Source organism: Hemicordylus capensis, chromosome 1 (genome assembly GCF_027244095.1).
Source record: "Hemicordylus capensis ecotype Gifberg chromosome 1, rHemCap1.1.pri, whole genome shotgun sequence".
NCBI classification, from domain to species: Eukaryota; Metazoa; Chordata; class Lepidosauria; order Squamata; family Cordylidae; genus Hemicordylus; species Hemicordylus capensis.
Genome location: NC_069657.1, coordinates 372796944 through 372816658, shown reverse-complemented (window position 1 = coordinate 372816658; position 19715 = coordinate 372796944). Strand labels below are relative to the sequence as shown.

General features: G+C 43.0%; 1 protein-coding gene across 10 annotated transcripts in view; it reads left to right on the top strand.

The window, feature by feature from the left end:
* Nucleotides 1–19715, top strand: part of PDE10A (phosphodiesterase 10A) — a 385571-nt gene that overhangs the window by 273321 nt on the left and 92535 nt on the right. For all 10 annotated transcript variants that reach the window (XR_008316105.1, XM_053295826.1, XM_053295814.1 and 7 more), the window contains one exon: nucleotides 14385–14513. Coding sequence is in view for 9 of the 10 variants with exons in the window: in XM_053295826.1 (XP_053151801.1) it covers nucleotides 14385–14513 (129 nt within the window). In the remaining variant the exon portion in view is untranslated. The remainder of the gene's footprint in view (nucleotides 1–14384; nucleotides 14514–19715) is intronic.

Sequence of the window (19715 nt, the reverse complement as noted above, 5' to 3'; positions counted from 1 at the left end):
TTGGGTGCTCTATTTACAGTCTTTTCTCAGTGCCCCTGCTAAATGAGCAAAGAGGCACCTTTAAAAAGTGGAAACTCTCTTTATTGAGTGGGGGGGGAGCAACTGGCCCTATCCAGCCCCAGCACAGCATCCCTCCAATGGCTGTTGCTGGTGCCTGTCTTACGTTTATTTTTAGATTGTGAGCCCTTTGGGGACATGGATCCATTTTTATTTATTCTTATAGCAATAGCAATAGCACTTACATTTATATACCGCTCTATAGCTGGAAGCTCTCTAAGCGGTTTACAATGATTTAGCATATTGCCCCCCAACATTCTGGGTACTCATTTTACCGACCTTGGAAGGATGGAAGGCTGAGTCAACCTTGAGCCCCTGGTCAGGATCAAACTTGTAACCTTCTGGTTACAGGGCGGCAGTTTTACCACTGCGCCACCTTATTTCTCTTTGTAAACTGCTTTGGGAACTTTTGTTGAAAAGTGGTATATAAATATCCATTGTTGTAATAGTTGTTGTTGTGAAGCTTCAGATATGAACAACTCTTTCCCGCTCCCCCTCATACATACATACATTTGCTGATAGTATGTTCCATTTGAAAGCATTGGTCTAGCCATTGCTTCTCTTTGGTTTGCCAGAACTCTCTTCAGGCCACTTAGTCCCTTACCATGAATTTATTTTTCTGCCTGAATGTAGGGCATGTTGGGGATGGGAGAGGAAACACTGCAAAGGAACTGACACTGTTTTAGAGCTTTATGATCCCAGCAAATAAAACACTATTCACTCAGATAAATAAATGAAAACATTCTGATTTTGAACTGATTAAAACCCTTTGGGGCGAGGATTCAGAATAGACTAACTGAACCTGTTGATATTTTCTTAGGTGAGAAATTAAGTAATCAGACCCTCTATTGATTGATTAAAAATTGGTGATGGCCATTGGTGGTGGTGGGGAGATGGTGGGGGGGGGGAGAGTGTTGAAGCAGTGAAAGTCTATGCCATTAGCTTTTTGATGTGATTAATGCTAGTATTTTAGTGTTTATTCTTGAAATGGGGTGGTACGGGTTAAAGAATGATAAAATATTCCTTTAAGAGTTCCTTTTAAAGGAACTTTAAAATATTTAGACAAAGTGTTCTACCCAGTCACTCCAGTCTCTGTAACAGCAGCCCAATAGACCAGGCTAATATAATAATTAGTGGATCAGCTGTTACTGTTAAAAGAAATGAAGATGGTATGACATTGTCCCCACCCCGAAGAAAAACAGACAAGAGCATTATGGGTGTAAAGGCCACAACTTTATTAACTTTATTAACTGTATGCAGACAGAACTCCACCCCCAACAGGGTGGGCCTAACAAAGGTCAGGTTCAGATATCGCTGTCCTCCCCCTGCATCTTGCATAGGCGACACACCCTGACTCAGAAAAAAAGCAGGTGAAACCTGCTTCATTCCCTTCATAGTAACTACAAAGGGGGCCTGGGCAACTTCTAGGTCTTTGCACCCTCCGAGCTGTGCAGCCCAGAGGTTTGTGAAGAAGGTCTGAAGCAGGTTTCATGGCGAATCAGCATCCCTAGGCCACACAAACCACAAGTGAACGTTTGACCAGTCTACCCTTTTAACTGCCCAAGGGTGCTCACCAATGTTAAATCCCTCCTGACTTACCACCCAGCCCTCACTGTCTGTGCCAAGCTGTGACCGAACTGTCTAATACTAGGAAAAACAGAGCAGAGTAGGCAAAAAGACTCCCAAGCAGGCCAATTGGTTAGGAGCTAAAAATTCCTACTCAGCCCCCAACAGGACGACCAGACAAAGCCTGTTCTGCACCTAGGGATGGGAGGGAGGGAAGAGAAAAACTCCGAACTCAGTTTGGGGCGTGGAGCTGCCTGAGCAGCAAACCCAACCCTGACCCCTTAAACCAACTGATCCAATACCCTTTGCTCTGGGGGTGGAACAGCATATGCTCCCATCAGCACGAGGTTTAGGGAGGCGCATTTTTGTTGGAGATCTGTAGTCCTCTTGAGCTGAAGCAGAGAATAATCTCTATGAATAGTTGAAGAGTCTTCTCCAAACTCTTATGCAGTTAATGTAATTAAGGCTGCAGTTTATAATTTAGCCCACAGATTAAATGTAATCACAGTAATCACGGTAAAAATGTTTCTTTTGAAGGGTTAGATTATCATCCACCAGATCAAACATTTTTTTTAAAAGAACCATCATGTTCTTTCTAATCATACTTCTTGATGACAGGGTTCTCTTATCTACCCCTTCTTTACTTTACTTTTTTAGTTCCCTTTGAAATAGTGGAAGTGGAAAGATTGGAAGCAGGTAAAATGGAACCTAATAAACATGAAAAAGTTGTTCATGCCAATTGCAAAACTGTTATTTTACATTTTAAATAAGATACATATAGGATAAGCTTGATATAGGAGGCAACATGGTAAATTTACTACATGCAAGTCATCTCTGGGACCTCATGAGGAAATTGTCTGGCTTTTAAAATTACAGTAATCACAAGCAAGGTCCTCTGTTGCTCCTCTTGGCACTTTCTGTGACCTAGTGGCCCCTCTGGCAAATCTGACATTTGCCGGAAGTCTACTAAGTGACACGTGGTGTTTGAGCTGACGTGCAGCACGGGCACAGAAGAGGGGCTGTTCTCTCTGTAGGACCCAGCAGCAAAGTACAGAACTACAGTTAATCAATGATGAGTTTAACATTGTGTTCAATTTGGCCCTTAGAACATGACTGATGTGCTTGATTTGCAAACACTTGCAAGCCAAAATCAACTGGTTATGCTGTTACTGCTAGCACCAAGTCCTTTTAAACTGGAATTAAGCTCACAGTAAAAAAAAAAAAACACCAAACAAACTACTTCATCCTCATTAATATTAATAGCAATTGTTTATGGTTTGTGATCAGACAGTTGACCTTGCTGCTGGTTTAATTTTTCTCATCTGCCTTAAGTTGGCTTCACATTTTTTACCTGTTATAAAATTGGATCCTCTTCACAGGGAAGTGTGCAAAACAGTTTGACTTCAGTTTGGTTTTTAATTAACTGTATTATTAGTATTTGTTTAATCATATTTGTATCCTTGTTTTGTTATTCTGCCTTTCCTCTAAAGCTCTCACAGTGCCGTACCATGGGTTATTCCATTTTATCCTCAGAACAACCTTATGACATAGGGTAAGCTGAGAGATTGAGGCTAACATCCTGTCTAGAGAAACACTAGTGCAACAGGAGTCTCATTGGTGCTTCTGAAAAGTTCAACTAACTGAGCTCCACGGCTGGTTCAGCGCTGGGGGCAAATTTTGATGACCTCCAGGAAGTGCTTTCTGCCACCTGAAAATATGTCCTTGACGTCAGTTACTGACTTGCCTAAGGCCAAATTCATAACTGAGTGGGATTTGAACCTAGGTCTTTGCAGGCCATCCCTCACTGTCCACTGTAGCACCCTGCCAGTTGAGGCTTAGTTTGGGACAAGAGCTTTCTGATAGTACAACAAAATAAACAAAAAGCCTGGATCCTGGTCAGATAAAAAATAAATCAGTCATGTCATTGGTAACTGGCAATCATATTTTTGATAGATTTATACCATAGCACAGTACTGGTTATTAGATATTGACAATTACACTTTTTGCCAGGGTGGTAGTGTTAGGTTTCACTTGGTTTTGGCTTGCTGCTGCAGTACATTCCTCTATACTTAAATGGATTATGATATAGAGGCTGACTTGGAAAGGATATTACAAAATTACTTTGTCAGTGGTTTTGAATTCTGATGTTTTGAACAAAGAAGGGATTCATTTAATGGGATTAGTATCTAATCCAATGAAGCAGTGTACACACATGCCTTGAATGCTTTCAAAAATGACTACAAAAGGGGAATTTCTTACCTGTGGATTCCTGTTTTGATGAGAATCAAGAAGGTATGATGCTGTGAGACAGCACTCCAACACAGATCACAAAGTTGGCAGTTTGTCTGTCATCCCGAGAAGCAGCAGTTTCTAACTTTTATACATGGTTGTGCAAAAGCAGAATGGCTTCTCTGAAAAACAAAAAACTAAAAATGATAATGGGATAGAAAAGAAGTAGACAACCTCAGAAACGCTAGTATCCATCTATATATGAGTGCTCACTCAGTGCTAACCCTAACTCAGAACTCAATCCTCCACTTGCCAGAACAGAAATTCAGTTAAGAATTTCCTTGTTCTCAAGTGTCCCACTGCCTGAGATGTTGCAGTCAGATCCACAGTGAGCAGTGGATTCTGGCTGTTGAGGCCTGCTTGTGTGGGGTGGGGAGAGCATGGTGGTGAGAGTGGAGGGATATAACTTTAAAAACAGTCAAACATACAGTCAGCACCCAGCATCCCTAGGGAATTAGCCACAGCTGACCCTGCATCCTGTGGGAATAGTCCGCTGCCGCTCAGCTGGCTTCCCCATATAGCTTCCTATTTCTCTCCAGGAAAATGTCACTGCAGCATTGCTTCTAAGCCTGTGCAATGTCAGATTGGGAATATCACATCCAGTCCTATATCCCCAGAAACGCTTCCTGTTGAATAATTCTGATCTGATATTGGGAAGCCTAAAAAAATAATAATCGGGAAATATCAGTAAAAATATCTGCAAAAAACTGGAGACATGGTGCCTCCAAACCTGGTTTTTAAGGGCTGCAGCTGTGAAATTGGGGCACTCCAAGGTAAAACCCCCCCCCAGCAGGCACCCATTGGGCCAGTTCCCTAGGGGTGCTGGAGGTGAGTAAGTTTCACTCAGTTTTTAAGACCTGATTTTTAAGTGCTACACCTACCAAATCAGGGTGTGGGGAGGCCACATTAAGCTCCCAGTAAACACTCCTGGGCCAGTGGGTTCTTGCTGGGGGGTTATCTTTGCTTCCCACCCCTGATTTCATAGGTACAGCACTTAAAAACCAAATCTGGAACTGGAACAGAGACAAATGTCTCTAAGCATGCTCCAGACCCAGTTTTAGGCACTGCACCTGCAAAATTGGGGTGTGGGGGACCAATTTAACCACCTTGCAAGCACCCAGTGGGCCAGTGGTGCTTGCTGGGGCATTAGCTTGGTCCTTCCACATCCCAGTTTTGTGAATGTAGTGCTTAAAAACCAGGTCTGGGGTTGTCTCCAAAAGTGTCTCCAAGGGCATTCCTGACCTGGTTAAATATCAGATTTCCAGTTGGAAAATCTGACTCCAACTCTGATATTTTGATGGTGTCTAAAGACCCAAATCTGACATTTTTTTGCTGAACCGATCTGATATTTTCATTCCTGCACAGACCTATTAACTTCTATGTTCTCATACTATTAGTGCTCACAGTAATTCCTGCTGGTGGCTCTCAGACCACCATTACCACAGGCATTTCCCCCACTAGCCTCCGGGTCAATTACAAAGTCCCATGAATATGAATCTCTTAAGCTGGGGAGCCCACTGCTAAAGCTGTTGGTGTCAGGTCAGTGGTCTTCATGCAAGCCACAGCATCAGCTGGCTCAGTCTTTGAACTGTTAGTCTCACTCTGGGCTGTTTTGCACAAATTTAAAGGCTCTCACATCTGAGTGAGGATTGAAAATCTCATGGCCAAGACCTGTGCTAAGGGGAAGGTTTTGCTTGTGAGCCCTGTACTAGTGCTCCTCACAGAGTGACCCTAAGTCCTCTTTCTTTCCCTGTTAAAAGAGCACACCCAGGGTTCTGAGAGGTTGGTTCAGCAGACAAAGGAACAGATTTTCCAGCTGCAGCATATCTCAGACTGGGGGGGGGGGTCTACCCCCACAGGAGGAAACAGAAAGTCTGCTTGATCAGTCCTGCTTCCAGCAGTCAGTGGGGGGAGTTACCCTAGTCAAGATATCCTGTTTACTTCCAAGTAGAAAGAACACTCACAGTATGTCCAAGACTCTGTTCCATCACTCAGCAGAATTATTAGAAGGCTGTGCATGTGAACATTTGTTTTAACTTATAGGCAGAGGATATTCCAGGAATGCAAATAGAATAAAATGCACGGGTGTAATTTGGATCATGTGCAGAACTATAGCTCAGGAGGTTGTCAGTTCTTTGTACCCCAGACAGCTCAGTCTTCAGTGTACTCTGGTTGTTTGGGGTCGCAGTCATATTATTTTCACTTGTTGTGTTAGCAATCAGTAGAATACTCAATTAAAAACTGTCCCTTTTCTCTATCTCTCAGCAGAAGAGAGATAAGAGAGAGTAAAGGAGTGAATGATAAGGAGATAATGAATATAATGTTAAAGAAAATAAATAATAGAAATAGATTAAGGGTTATGAAGATATGCTTAAAAGAGTGATGGCGATGCTTGGTGAAATATCAAAAGACAAATGTTGCTGAAAAAGATTTCTGGTGTTTGGGGATGGAGCTAGAACCTTTCTTAGCTCCCTGTCTCACCCTGTGACTAGCAGCGGTAGAATTTTTTTATTTATTTAAAGAAATAGTGGGAAATATATAGATCAATTTAATATGTGTGATTTGTGCAGGCAGCAGAATTTTAGTCATCTGGGTGTCTATCTATCTATCTATCTATCTATCTATCTATCTATCTATCTATCTTGCATACACCCAACTCTGCCTTTTACATCTACTATTACTAACCATTTGAAACATGTTCCTTTTAACTACTAAGCTTCAGGATTACTGTGCATTGTTTTCTTCCATGGATCAAAGGGATAACGGATAAATACTTTGCACAAAAAGTAGTTGGGATCCAAAGATCCTCTTTGTATGCATGCAGGGGCTTGTGCCAAGGTGGCTGGCTTCTCACTTGACAGATATTTGCTTTGTGTCATTGAAAGTTTGTGATGCCATCTTGGGCTTTGGTTTGTGGGGTGGAGTGGGCATGTCATACAAGTCATGGGGCTACTGTTAGAGTTTTGAGTCCTCTTCTGGACAAATTGTTCTATATATGTAGGTATGTGCAAGCTGCTATGAGCATATTAAAGGGCAGCAGCTCTCATGGACAGGATCTCTCAGTTATTCCCTCCACATGTTTTTGGGGGATACTACTTGATAAGTCGAATCTTGTTGGAAGACCAAAAGCTGGAAGATGTGATTTTTATGCCTTTCCAACTAGCAATATTCAGGTAACAATGTGTTCTACAAGGCGTAGTATTGTGTAGTTTAATGGCTAAGACTGAGCTGGGAAGTGCCTAGTAGGGATGTGCAAACTGGTTTGATACTGAACCGGTTCGCACTTGAACTGGGCCAGTTCAGATGTTCGACCTCGAACTGAAGGACCCAGTTCAGTCTGAGGTAGAAGCAAATCTCCCGGGCCAGTTTTGGCTTGGTTTGAGGGTCATTAAAATAGTGTAAAATAAGGAATTACCACCTTCAGCAGCTGCAGTGGCCTCGGGAATTCTGCTGTGGCCAGGGGGATCTCTGGAAGCTCCCCCTCACCCACCAGCCTCCCCCGCCTGTTTCAGCCCTCTGCGAGTGCATGGTGGCCATGTTTTGGCCTCCTCCCTACTGGCTGCTGCATGCATGCATGCAGAGGGCCAAAACAGCCCCAAAACAGCCCCAGGAGACTTGCAGGGAGGCCGGTGGAGGAGGAGCTGCCGGAGACCCTCCGTGGTCATCACAGCACATCCCAAGGCTGCTGCTGTCGGCAGTAAGTAATTCCTTATTTTACACTGTTTTAACACCCCCTGCCACCCTTGAACCAGGCCTGCTCCAGCTCGAATTTGAGCTGAGCCAGGGCCCCCATTTGAGCGAGGCAAAACTGAACAGGGCAAACTGGTTTTGTGCACATTCCTAGTGCCTAGTTCAGGTCTTTTCTCAACCCTGTATTCCTTAAGGTAAGAAGCGTTAGGTAAGAGAGGAGAGCTGGTCTTGTAGGGAGGAGAGCTGGTCTTGTGGTAACAAGCATGACCTGTCCCTTTAGCTAAGCAGGGTCCACCCTGGTTACATATGAATGGGAGACTAGACATAGGGATGTGAACGAAATGATCCGGAGGCCATGTTGAAGGCCTCCAAACCGGTTTGGAACCTGGCCGGTCCGGCGGGGGGGGGGGGGGGGGAGTCTAGCTTTAAGTACTTACCCCTCCCGCCACTCTTCCCCCTCCGGCGCTGCACTTAAAAGCAAAGTTTTGGGGGCGGCAGCGTTCCTCCCTGCTGCCCCTGCCCCCGTTGTTGCCAGGAAGAAGAGGAAGTTACCAGCACGCATGCGCCTGTTGTGGCGTACGCCCATCGCCGCCATGCGCGCATGCTGCACACGTCACATGTTGCATGCGCACGTAACGTGTGACGTGTGCGGCACGCGCATGGTGGCAGCAGCTGGCGTGCGTGCCACAACGGGCGCATGCGTGCTAGTAACATCCTCTTCTTCCTGGCAACGACAGGGGCAGGGGTGGCAGGAAGGAATGCTGCCGCCCCCAAAACTTTGCTTTTAAGTGCGGCACGGGGGGGGGGAGAGCGGCAGGAGGGGTAAGTACTACCCCCCTGCCCTTAAAGCTAGACTCCCCCCAGTACCGGACCACGCCTCCATGGTTCCGTGCACATCTCTAACTAGAAGTGTGAGCACTGTAAGATATTCCCCTCAGGGGATGGAGCTGCTCTGGGAAGAGCAGAAGGTTTCAAGTTCCCTCTCTGGCTTCTTCAGGATAGGACAAGATTATTATTTTTTAAATAGGACAAGATTTTTTTATTGAACCAACAAACTACCAAAGCATACAGTACGTTGCCAAAGCACAATTATATACAAAGTGGTTGTTTGTACATGATATATCTACAAATATTTACACACAAGGATTTGGAAACCCACAAATTTATGAAGTATTAGGGATGTGCAAAAAATTTCGGGCACAGAACGATCTGTGCCCAAAATGAACAATTTCGGGTGATTCGGGGCCAAACTGAATCACCCCCGATGTCCCCCGATATTTTTCGGGCACGAACCGAATCACCCGAATTTTGGACACGAAAAATTCGGGTGATTCGGTTCATGGTTGATTTTTGGTGAATTTTTAAAGTTTTAGTGACTTTGGGGCAGTTCGGGGGCATAGCATGGGATCTGGGCAAAAGGAGTGGGGTGGGGTGGTAGTGCCTAATGGGTGCAGGCTACCACCCCAATTTCAGGGGGATTGGGCAAAGGGCTGATTTTTGGCAAATTTCTGAAATTTTCATGTCTTTGGGGCAGATTGGGGCAGAAAGTGGGGCCTGGGGCAGAATAGTGGGGTGGGGTGGTAGTGCCTAATGGGTGGAGGCTACCACCCCAATTTCAGGGGGTTTGGACAAAGGGGTGATTTTTTGAGAATTTTTGAAGTTTTAGTGACTTTGGGGCAGTTTGGGGGCAGAAAGTGGATCTGCCCCAAAATAGTGGGGTGGGGTGGTAGTGCCTAATGGTTGGAGGCTACCACCCCCATTTCAGGGGGATTGGGCAGAGGGCTGATTTTTTGAGAATTTTTGAAGTTTGGGTGTCTTTGGGGCAGATTGGGGGCAGAAAGTGGATCTGCCCCAAAGGAGTGGGGTGGGCTGGTAGATAGTGTCTATTGGGTGGAGGCTACCACCCATCCCCAATTTAAGAGTGATTGGGCAGGGGGTGAATTTTGGTGAATTTATTTTTATGAGGTTTGTCTTCATAAGGTGAAGTGTGCTAAGTTGATTACTTCCTCATATTATTCATAGTAAAGGAAAGTGTGAAAAAGTGAAAGTGGGGTCATGAGAGTTGTTTAATTGAAAAAAATCTCATTTGCTATGATAGAATGAGAATTCACACCCCAGAAAAAACTTTAATCCGAATCCGAACCAAATCAAGGGTGATTCGGGTGACCCAGATTCGGGCACAAAACAGAACAGGGGTGATTCGGTTCGGGTCAGAGCCGAATCACCCGAAAACCCGAATTGCACGCCCCTATGAAGTATATGCAGGTAGTACTGTAACTCGGGGGGTGGCGATTTCAAGGCACATCAGCTAATCGGTGGGGGGGGTTATGTCCGACATCCATTTCCACAATTTTTCCCGTTGCTGTTTAGATGAGATACAATCTTGGAGAAGCTGCTGCCAGTCTGTGAAGACAATACTGAGCTAGATAGACCAATGGTCTGACTCAGTATATGGCAGCTTCCTATGTTCAGCAAGATGCTCTCTGTCCTCCAAAAGCAGGCAGAGTGGATTGATATAAATTACAAACAGAATACCTCAGTTTAAATAATTGATTTAAATCAAGTTTCTCACTGATACTTCACATATTTCTGAAATGATGGTGCTGATCTGATCACTAAAATATGTTAATTTATAACTCAGTAGATCATTTACAACATCTAGGAGTGTATATGTGTGATTTTTTCAATAGCTTGATTTTTACTAATTTAGGAAATAGTACACCTGGTTGCTTTTTCTAATATCTTGGATACCTGGATACCATTACCTGGGTCAAGCTGCCCCACATCTCTTTGTTGCACTGCTAACAATTGTCTCTTTTTCCTTCCCTTCCTAGGGAAGGCGTTTTTTCAAACTATCCCCACATAGTTTGAAGTCCCTAACACTCAGAAGCTCTGACAGTTTTTCTGTGGCCAAGTGTAGGACAAATATAGGAAGTTGTGTATTGAATAATGAATGTCTTCTCTTTTTTATTTACACTGTTTTTCTGTACCACTTTCTTTCCAACATTGTTTGTCTTGTATCTGTCTCAACTTCTCTGCTTTGGTCCAGCCCCACCACAAAACAGCCTTTGTCTTTGTACATATGACTTCAGTCTGCTTAGAAACAGAAACTGAAAGCCCAGAATTTTCCAAAAGCAAGAGCTGGTTGTAGCTGTGCACTACTAAGCAGACTAGAGCTGTTTTCATGAAAGGAAACTGAAATGAATATCCATGTCTGATTGGTAGATGACTCCTTGTGTGACAGAGAGCCATTAATTCATTTTTAGGAGACAAGTGTTGGTGTAGCATATTTGGGATGAGATTTAATTTTAACCATGTTATTTTTTAAATGAGAATTTGAAATTTGATATTTTATTTATATATTTTTTAAATTCCAATTTAAATGTTTAAAAAAAATCCCTTAAAAAAAAAGATTTTTCTTTCTCTCAAAGGAGAATAATAATATTGGATGATCTTACAGGATTGTTTTACCATAGCGGGTTTTTGACCAGAAATTTTACAGTCTCCCATCTTAGGCACTTCACTTTCCCCCTCTTGTACCAGCCAATCACCTACATTCAAAGAGTAGGAGTGTCCATAAGTCTCACGTGGCACAAACTGATCTTATAATTTCATCCAAGTTATAATAATAATTCATTTTTTTTGGCCTTTGAATTTTGTAAAGAGCCAGTTTGGTGTAGTGGCTAGAGTGCTGGACTATTACCAGAGAGACCTGAGTTCAAATCCCCATTCAGCCATGATACTAGCTGGATGACTCTGGGCCAGTCACTTCTCTCTCAGCCTAACCTACTTCACAGGGTTGTTGTGAGGAGAAACCTAAGCATGTAGTTTGGAGGAAGAGTGGGATATAAATGTAAAATAACAACAACAACAACCACCACCAATTGCCACCACTCCCCCCACCACCATGTGTAGAGGGGCAGGGAGAGGGGTTTAGGGTTGCACAGGATATTACAGAAGTTCATCATCATCAAGTTCATGGAGGATTCAAAAGAACTCCTTAAAGACAACGTATATGATGTGTTTGGAATACTTTCAAAGCACTATATAAATGCTTATTATTATTAGTTGTGCTGAAACAAGTATGCTTGTCATCCATGAATTCTCAATGAGAAGCAGTAGTTAAGGAGTTATTGTAGTTAGTTCTGTCCCCAGCAGAACTAATTAACTCTTTTGTATTCATTGTGTTTTCTGTTTGTGAAAACATGTAACTTACTCCCTCTAGGGCGCTTGGCTGCACTTGTTTCTGATACACCTTTGAAAAAAAATGTTTGCATCATATTACTCTCACATCCTGAAGATAGGAAGTGGATTTTTAAAACCAAGTCTTGTAAAATAAGAGTAATCTTCTTGCCTGCCATAGCAACGAGAGACTCATCACTGCATTTTTAGAATGCAGGTTGCTACTTTCCTACCCTAGTATTTTAAAGAAAACACTTGTTTTGATCTCAGTGACTGTGATCTTTGATGTATTCTGTCTAGTAATCTTTTATGTTTTGTTGTTGAGAAGTTTGTCCCAGTGGGGATCCTGCAAAGAGTGTGGGGATCAAGTCAGGAAGAAAAAGGGAGGAAAAGGAGAAAATGGAGTTGTTTCTGAATAAACTCTTGGTTAAATCTACATAAGATTACATTGTGTTTATGAGGGAAGCAGTTATAAAACATTTGGTGACGAGATTTTGAACCAGCTAAGCACGTGAGCCTGCCATGCTTGTGAATGATCCTGTAGCCTCATTTCATTGCATTTCTGGGCCTTCATTCCTGAAGTGCTGTCTGCTATCACTGTTGCTGATTGTTTCTCCAGCTTCTTGACCTGTACAACCCCTGAAGGTCCTTTTTCCTTATTAGTGCTGGACTCTGCTGCTCACTGGATGCCCACTGCAGCATGGTTCAGATCCCAGCACCACCTTTGTTCTTGTCCACCCCAGGAGGTGATAAAACCTGCTCTTTCATCAACACCTTCATTCAATATTGCATTACCACCTTCAGTCAATATTGAATATTCAATATTCAATATTAAAGTATTTGCAAAGTTGTGGCAAGTGAGAGGGAATGAAGATCCATTACTACCGCGAACATTGGTCTCACACACCCTTCGTGAAGCAGGAGACCAAATTTGCAGCGTCTGGCCCTGGTTTAAAACAAACAGAGCTATTGAGTCCAAAGCTGGCAAATCTCAGCTTGTTTTAACCACAAAACCACAGTTTGTGAACAAGACAGGCTGCGATTTGTTAAAGATACAGTTCCTGATGGCAGCACCAGCAACCCTATTGACCACTAGGGTCAAGCTAGTGAGCAAGGGAATCCTCTCTCTGAGTACACTTTCTCTACTCTATTCCGTTTTGTTAGACTATTAGTCTCAGGTTTCATTCTCTCACATGGAAGCTTTTCACACACAGCTTTTAGTTTGCAACTCCTCCAGAATGGAGGTGTGTATTCACATACTGGCCAAATTTACCCCAAAGTCCCTATGAACAATCAGAGAGCACTTCACACACAATTTGGGTTTTTCATTGCACGTTAGAGTGTAGCCCCATTTATATCCGGGGTTAAAAAATCCACCTTTTTGTCAGGTTTTTTTGGGCAACTTGGAACTTGCAGTAAAGCTTCGCAGTAAACCCCCAGTAAAGCTGTCTGGGAAGCTCCAGGAGGGTTTTCAGATAGCAGGCTTTACCATGGGTTTACTGCGTGGTTTTACTGCAAGTTGAAAGTTGCCCAAAAAATCTGATGCAAAAAGTGGATGTTTTTACTCTGGATATAAATGGGGCTACACTGTAACATGCAATGAAAAACCTGAATCCTGTGTGAAGTGCTCCCTTAGAGTTCGCAGGGACTTCGGGGTAAATCGGGCTGACATGTGAACGCACAGCTCCATTCCGGAGGAGATGCGAACTAAAAGCCCTTTGTGAAAAACACCCTGGAGAGAGAGACTTCCTTCTTTCCCCTCCCCTCTTGCTTTATGTAGCTAGCAGCAAGGCCTGTATGCCTTATCTATCTTCCTGATGGATTTCCGAAGTAAACTACTTTATTTGGAAATTTAACTCCAAATAAATTAACAGTATTAATTAGCAGTGCTCTCCTTACCTATGCACTTCTGCTGCAGGTGGGGTAGATAAAAAAAAAATCTCCTCCAAGCTCTCTAATACGATTCAGCCATAGTTTAGCATGGCCTCTGAATCTGACTGTGGTGCCTGAAATAATTGAAGTGCTTCTTTCCCAGCTCAGTCAATATTTCTTTACAAGCTTGTTTCAGTTTTTTTTTGTTTGAGTTAACCCTTTTCTTGTCTACTTATCTTAAGCTAACTTTCAAAGCCTTCATACTCTTGGCCTTCCATATTTATTTATTTTTCTATTTAACACATTTATATACTGCTCCAAACTCACATAGCTGGATGTTTTACAATAAAACAACACAAATTAAAACAAAATTAAAACATTAAAATAATTTACAAATGTAACAATAATGTTAAATTATTTAAGTCTGATTTAGTTTCGTTGGTTTCCCTTTATTATAGGCAGAGCACTCCTTAGTGTCCTGCTTGTGCATTTCTTCTGTAGCTATTCTTGAGTGGTCTTTCATGCAACATCTTAGATTGCACACCTTCATTATATCATATTATCATCTTTGAATAAATTATTGCAAACTCTACAGGCAGGGCATTGCTGTTTATGTGGTTTCTGGCACAGTGGAATCCATTGCTGATAAGGAGTTTTTTTTTAAATCACTTCAGTGACATTTATCATGAAAATAGCAATAGTGTAAACAGTGGTGTTCTCTTTTGCAGGTTTGACAGATGAAAAAGTGAAGGCCTATCTTTCGCTTCACCCTCAGGTAGTGGATGAATTTGTGTCAGAAAGTGTAAGTGCTGAGACTGTGGAAAAATGGCTAAAAAGGAAACACAACACAAAGGAAGGTAGGCTCATAATACTTTTTGGAAACTGTGAAGAAGCTATTCTTAATGATTGGTCTGATTTTGAAACAGTATTTCTCTACACTCATTTCTCCACATGCAGGGGTAGAGATGCCAAATGCTGGCAGGGTATCCATTAACCCTTGCTAGCTGGGTAAAGAGATTCCTTTCAGAATGACAGTTCTCCTAATATTTAGCAGAGGAATAGCAATTGACCCTATCCAAACTAATACAATGAGGCGGTTCTCACAAACAACCAAGCCCAGGCTTAAGAACTGCCAGGATCTGCGTGGATTCCAGTGGTGTCAAACCCAGCGCTGCAGCCCAGCTCTTAGCCGAGGTTAAGGGCACAAATGCACGCTTAACCCCGGCTCTGGGATCGTGTACCAGCGTAGGCTGTTTGCAGTTCACGCTGACACAGAGATGGGCGCCTAGAGTGCCCATCCCCTGGGAGCAGGGCTGTTCTTTGGGCAGGACAAGCAGGGTGATCATCCCAGACCCTGCTCTTTTAGCCCCCATTAAAATTAACTGGAAGGAGCCTCACACCGGCTGATTTGCCCCAGGCCCTGCCCCCTGCCAGAGCTCTCTAAGGACAGCTGTGCCTGGAGGAATCCCCTAGTGCACTGTGCTCAGTGTGCGGTGCACTGTGGGATTCATGGATGCTGAGACAACAAGTCCCTGCCTCTGTTTACGAGTGCAGCCGGGAGCAGTGTGGAGAGTCATCTGTGCTACTCCTGGCATTGCTGGTTGTGTGGGCGTGGCTTGTGTGGTGCTTGAGCTTCAGCGGATCATTTGGGGGAAGGTAGGTTGAACCCTGCCTTTCCCCCCCTGCCCGACCACACGTGCAGTTGTGTGAAAAGCCCCAATATCTTTCATGTGGCTGCTGCTGGTGTCTACCTTGTGTTTCTTTTCGATTGTGAGCCCTTTGGGAACAGGGACTACCTTCTTACTATTTTGTTGTTGTTGTAAAAACTGCTTTGAGAACTTTTTATTGAAAAGCAGTATTTTTATACACGCGCGTGTGCGCGCACACACACTCTGCACATTGTTTATTTATTTATTTATTTATTTATTTATTATCAAATTTATACCCCACCTAAACTTATGTCTCTGGGCGTCCAACAACAATTAAAACACATATAAAAGTTAAAACAGTTCAACATATAACACATATAAAATTAAAACAATACAATAATTTAAAAACCATAAAATTAAACAGTATTTTTTATTTAAAAACCTGAGAAAGCTTGGGTAAAAAAGGGTTTTCAAATGTTTTTAAAAAACATTTGCTGTTTATATATGTGTGTATATGTATGTTTATATATATGTTTCATAGAAAATCATCATCATATATCATATATGAATATTATTTCACAAACCTTCTCAGACTTCCTCTTATTTTAATAGTTCTAAACACATTTATGTAAATTACATGGGTAATCCTGTGTTTTCACACAACCTCCTACAACCTGCCAGGTTTGGACAGGTTTGCTGTCCTAACCTGGCATCAAAATAATGAACTTATCATTATTCAGCATATGAACTGGCATTTTAAGCATGAGTATATTGACTGGTTTCAGCTATTTTGTGGTTTGAAAATAAATCTATCACAGATCTACATTTTATTGTCTAGCGCTTCAGTGATTTTCTGTCTGTTAACTGTAGGGGAAGAATGGCAGTTCAGTCCCCTAATAGCAGAGCAAAACTAGTTTGGTGAAAGCAGCAAAACAAGAGGTCTTGGGACAGTTCCATTTCTGCTGGAAGTTACTTTGGAGGTTTTTCTATCTTTTAATTGCACAAGTATCACTTTAATGAGTAAACTTTCAAGATTCTAAGTCTGGGATCAAGCATTTACATGATCTACTTCCATCACCAAATTGTTGCTACTGATCTCCCAGAAGGCCTAGATAAGTAAAAATCATGGGAAGAGCTTTGATTGAGGCTTGAGGACCACTTCACACTTTATATTTTGTAGGTTGTTACTAGCTGAGCTTAATCTGCCTGGCTCCCATAAGCCTCCCTGTATACAGCTGCATCTCCAAGCTCGGAGACTGCACTTTTGCTATGCTAAGGAGCTGCATCTCAATGTGAGCTCCCAGTTTATGTTGTATATGGGGACAAGTTGCTTAGTTGGCAGTGGACTGATTGCCCCTAGATTTGGGCTGCAAGTAACACAGATTGCAAAGGGGATTAGCTCCACACACCATCTCTCTATTTGGGGGGGGGGGGGGGGGCGGCAGCTAAGCAGACTCCATAACTAGCTATTGTGAGTTATCTGGCATCCGAGGTCATTTTGGACTTAAGATGAACTCTATAAACGCCCCCTCATCCTCTTACAAGAGAGATAACACCTGATATTAACAACGAAGTTAGGCCAGGAAGGGAAGACAGATAAGACAAGTGCAGCAGCAGACTCGCTCACAATAGAGATGAATCAATGACATAACTTTGAAAAGGTGCCAATTGAAACTTTTGATAGAATTATTGGGAGAGTCAGTCCTAACACAGGATATTCTTTGCTGCACCTACACACTGATTTTCACTACAATCAGCCTTGCATACAGTAGGCGATTCACACACCTTCCTACTCAGGAAAGACACAATGCATTCCAAAAAAAGCCTGTCTGGATTCTTCTATTCAGCAAATTATGACAAAAGAAATATGCCTCCAAGGCATGTTTTGGGATATTAGTATCCCTAACTCCATGACCCAGTGTGCTCTCTCAGACCTTCCTCTGGAGACTCCACTGCAACAAGAACTTCAGCAGACCACCTTGGTGTGTCCCTCTCCATTGAGGCCACCTGAGCTGAAATCACTACCTACCTGGCCAATTCGCTGCCCTCACGCCGAGGCTCAGCTCATCATGCCTGGTTTTAGATGGGTCCCCCTGCCGATCTATCCAGCTGGGCTCACCCTGGAATTCTCCTTGTGAGAAACCACACTAACTCTTTCAACTCTCCTGCTCCCCACTTCTCCTTCCCGGACAGACTCTAGTCTCCAGCTGCCTGAGTCGGATCTTCGTGGGGACAGGTGATATAGCCTCTTGCCCGGCTCCTTCGGGGCTGAATCTATCTCTTTCTCTTATTTCTGAAACCTCACCCGCACCCCCATCTTCTCCCTCTAGCCCGCCTGGGAATTTACACATAATTTGGAACTTCAAGCTAAGTGTGCCTTACAATAGTCTCTTTTAAAACATATTTGTATTGCCTTTATGTTAGAGCTACCTAGTAACTTCGTCTTTCTTTCAATAAACTACTTTTGTTAATTAAAACCTCTCTCTCTCAAGCTGATTTTCTTGAGTTCAGATGTTTGCACAAATTAAAACTGCTTGGAACTCTCCCCCCTTTTGAGCTAAATTCTCTACATTTGCCCAAACTGGGGAGGTGTCGACCAATTATCCCTGAGGCAGTTCCATCAACAAGGTGTACTCTTGAGCAGTAGTGTAGCGAGCTTGGTAGCAGCCCAGAAACAAGCCACTGGTGGCAGCCACTGCCCACTGCCGGCCATGTCCCTGGCTTCAGCGGCCAACCAGGGGATATAGCCTATGCTGGGCAGAAGGGAATATGTGGCCCTTCAGTCCTTCCCAACTGGTGGGAAGGACTTTATTTGTTGGCTGGGTGCTTTCTTTCTCTCCCTTGCTCTGAGCAAAGGAGAGAAAGCACCCAGCCAGCAATTGAAGTGCTTGTTGTCTTGAAGGCACTGACAGGCCACTTCCGCCTCTCCCAGCTGTGAGCACTTTGTTCGCTGGTTGGGTGCTTTCTCTCCCTCACTTGAATGAAGCACTTGTTACTGGGAGTGGGTGGGTGGGGCACACATCACACTTCCAGTAGGCAAGCATTTCATTCACCTGCTAGATGTGGGAGGAGGGTGATGGGGGTGCCATGGTGCCTCCCTGGACTCCAGTGGCCCAGGAATATATGTCTCCCCTTGTGATGGTGACTATGCATCCCTGCTCCTGAGGCTTGTTCCTTCCCCTCGAGAGAGTGCATTACAGGGAAAGGGAGGTCCTTATGCATATCCCATATACACATTCAGCCTTAGCCTTCTGTGCACCGTGGAAGATACTCATGTTCTATTGAGCCCCTCAGCACTGCTCCATGTGTGGTTCCGCACCTACACTTGGATTGGGTCTATTGTATCGATTTTATTCTAGCAATTTTAAAGACTCCGGAACAGTATAACTGTATACATGTGACTGAAATTAGAATTTGGCCTAGTACAGCAATATATTTTTAATTTTTGATATCTGACCATAACTGAACAGCAGTACACCTGATTTTTAATTAGTTAAGTGTTGTAAACATAGACCAAGGAGTTTTCCACACAGGGCTTTCAGCTCGCATCTCCTCCAGAGTGGAGTGTGTGTGTTCACATATTGGCCAGATTTACCCTGAAGTCCCTGCAAGCTATTGGGGAGCACTTCAGACACAATACAGATTTTTCATTGCGTGTTAAGAGTGTAGCCAGTTTTATATCCAGGGGTAAAAAAAAATCAATTTTTGTATCTCTCTCTCTCTTTTTTTTTTTTACAACTTCGAACTCTCAGTAAAGCCTGCTTTGTGAAAAGTGCCCAAGTGGAGTTTTAGTATACTTTTAATAATGTGGCACTATACTAGGATGCTTCAATAACTAGCTCTGTTGTCCCCCCTTGCTGTTGAAAAGAAAATGGTGTGATAGGCTGTTAATAGTTTCCCTCAGTTATTATTGTCTTTATAATTTTTTGATGCCTGCAGTAGGATTTTAGGATTAGATGCTGCTTTTCTTGCTTATGTTTAGATTATGTCCTGGAAAAAACAGTGAATATGTGAACAGTTTTTCAGTGTGTCACATACAGCACTGGAGTATCAAGCACTGGCAGTTATTACTTGAGCCTGCTGTAAATAAGTAAATAAATAAATGGTCCAGAATAGGGATACTGTACAGCCCATAATCCATATCAGGCTATTTGGGGCCAGTGTGACTCCAGGTCCAGAATCTGTATAACAATTCTTATAGAGTACCTTGCAAAATTATTTTTTAAAAACCCTCCACATTTAGCTGAAAAAACTAGTGTGTATAAAGCAAGAGTTTGGTTTTTTAAATCATCCGTTTGGAGTTTTAAAATGCAGAGCTTTGCAATGGTGACTTCTTTCTTTCCCATTATTGGGTTTGAACTTCAGGCCAGTGTCCAATGGCAAGAGGCAGAAACTTTGCAAGGAAGAATA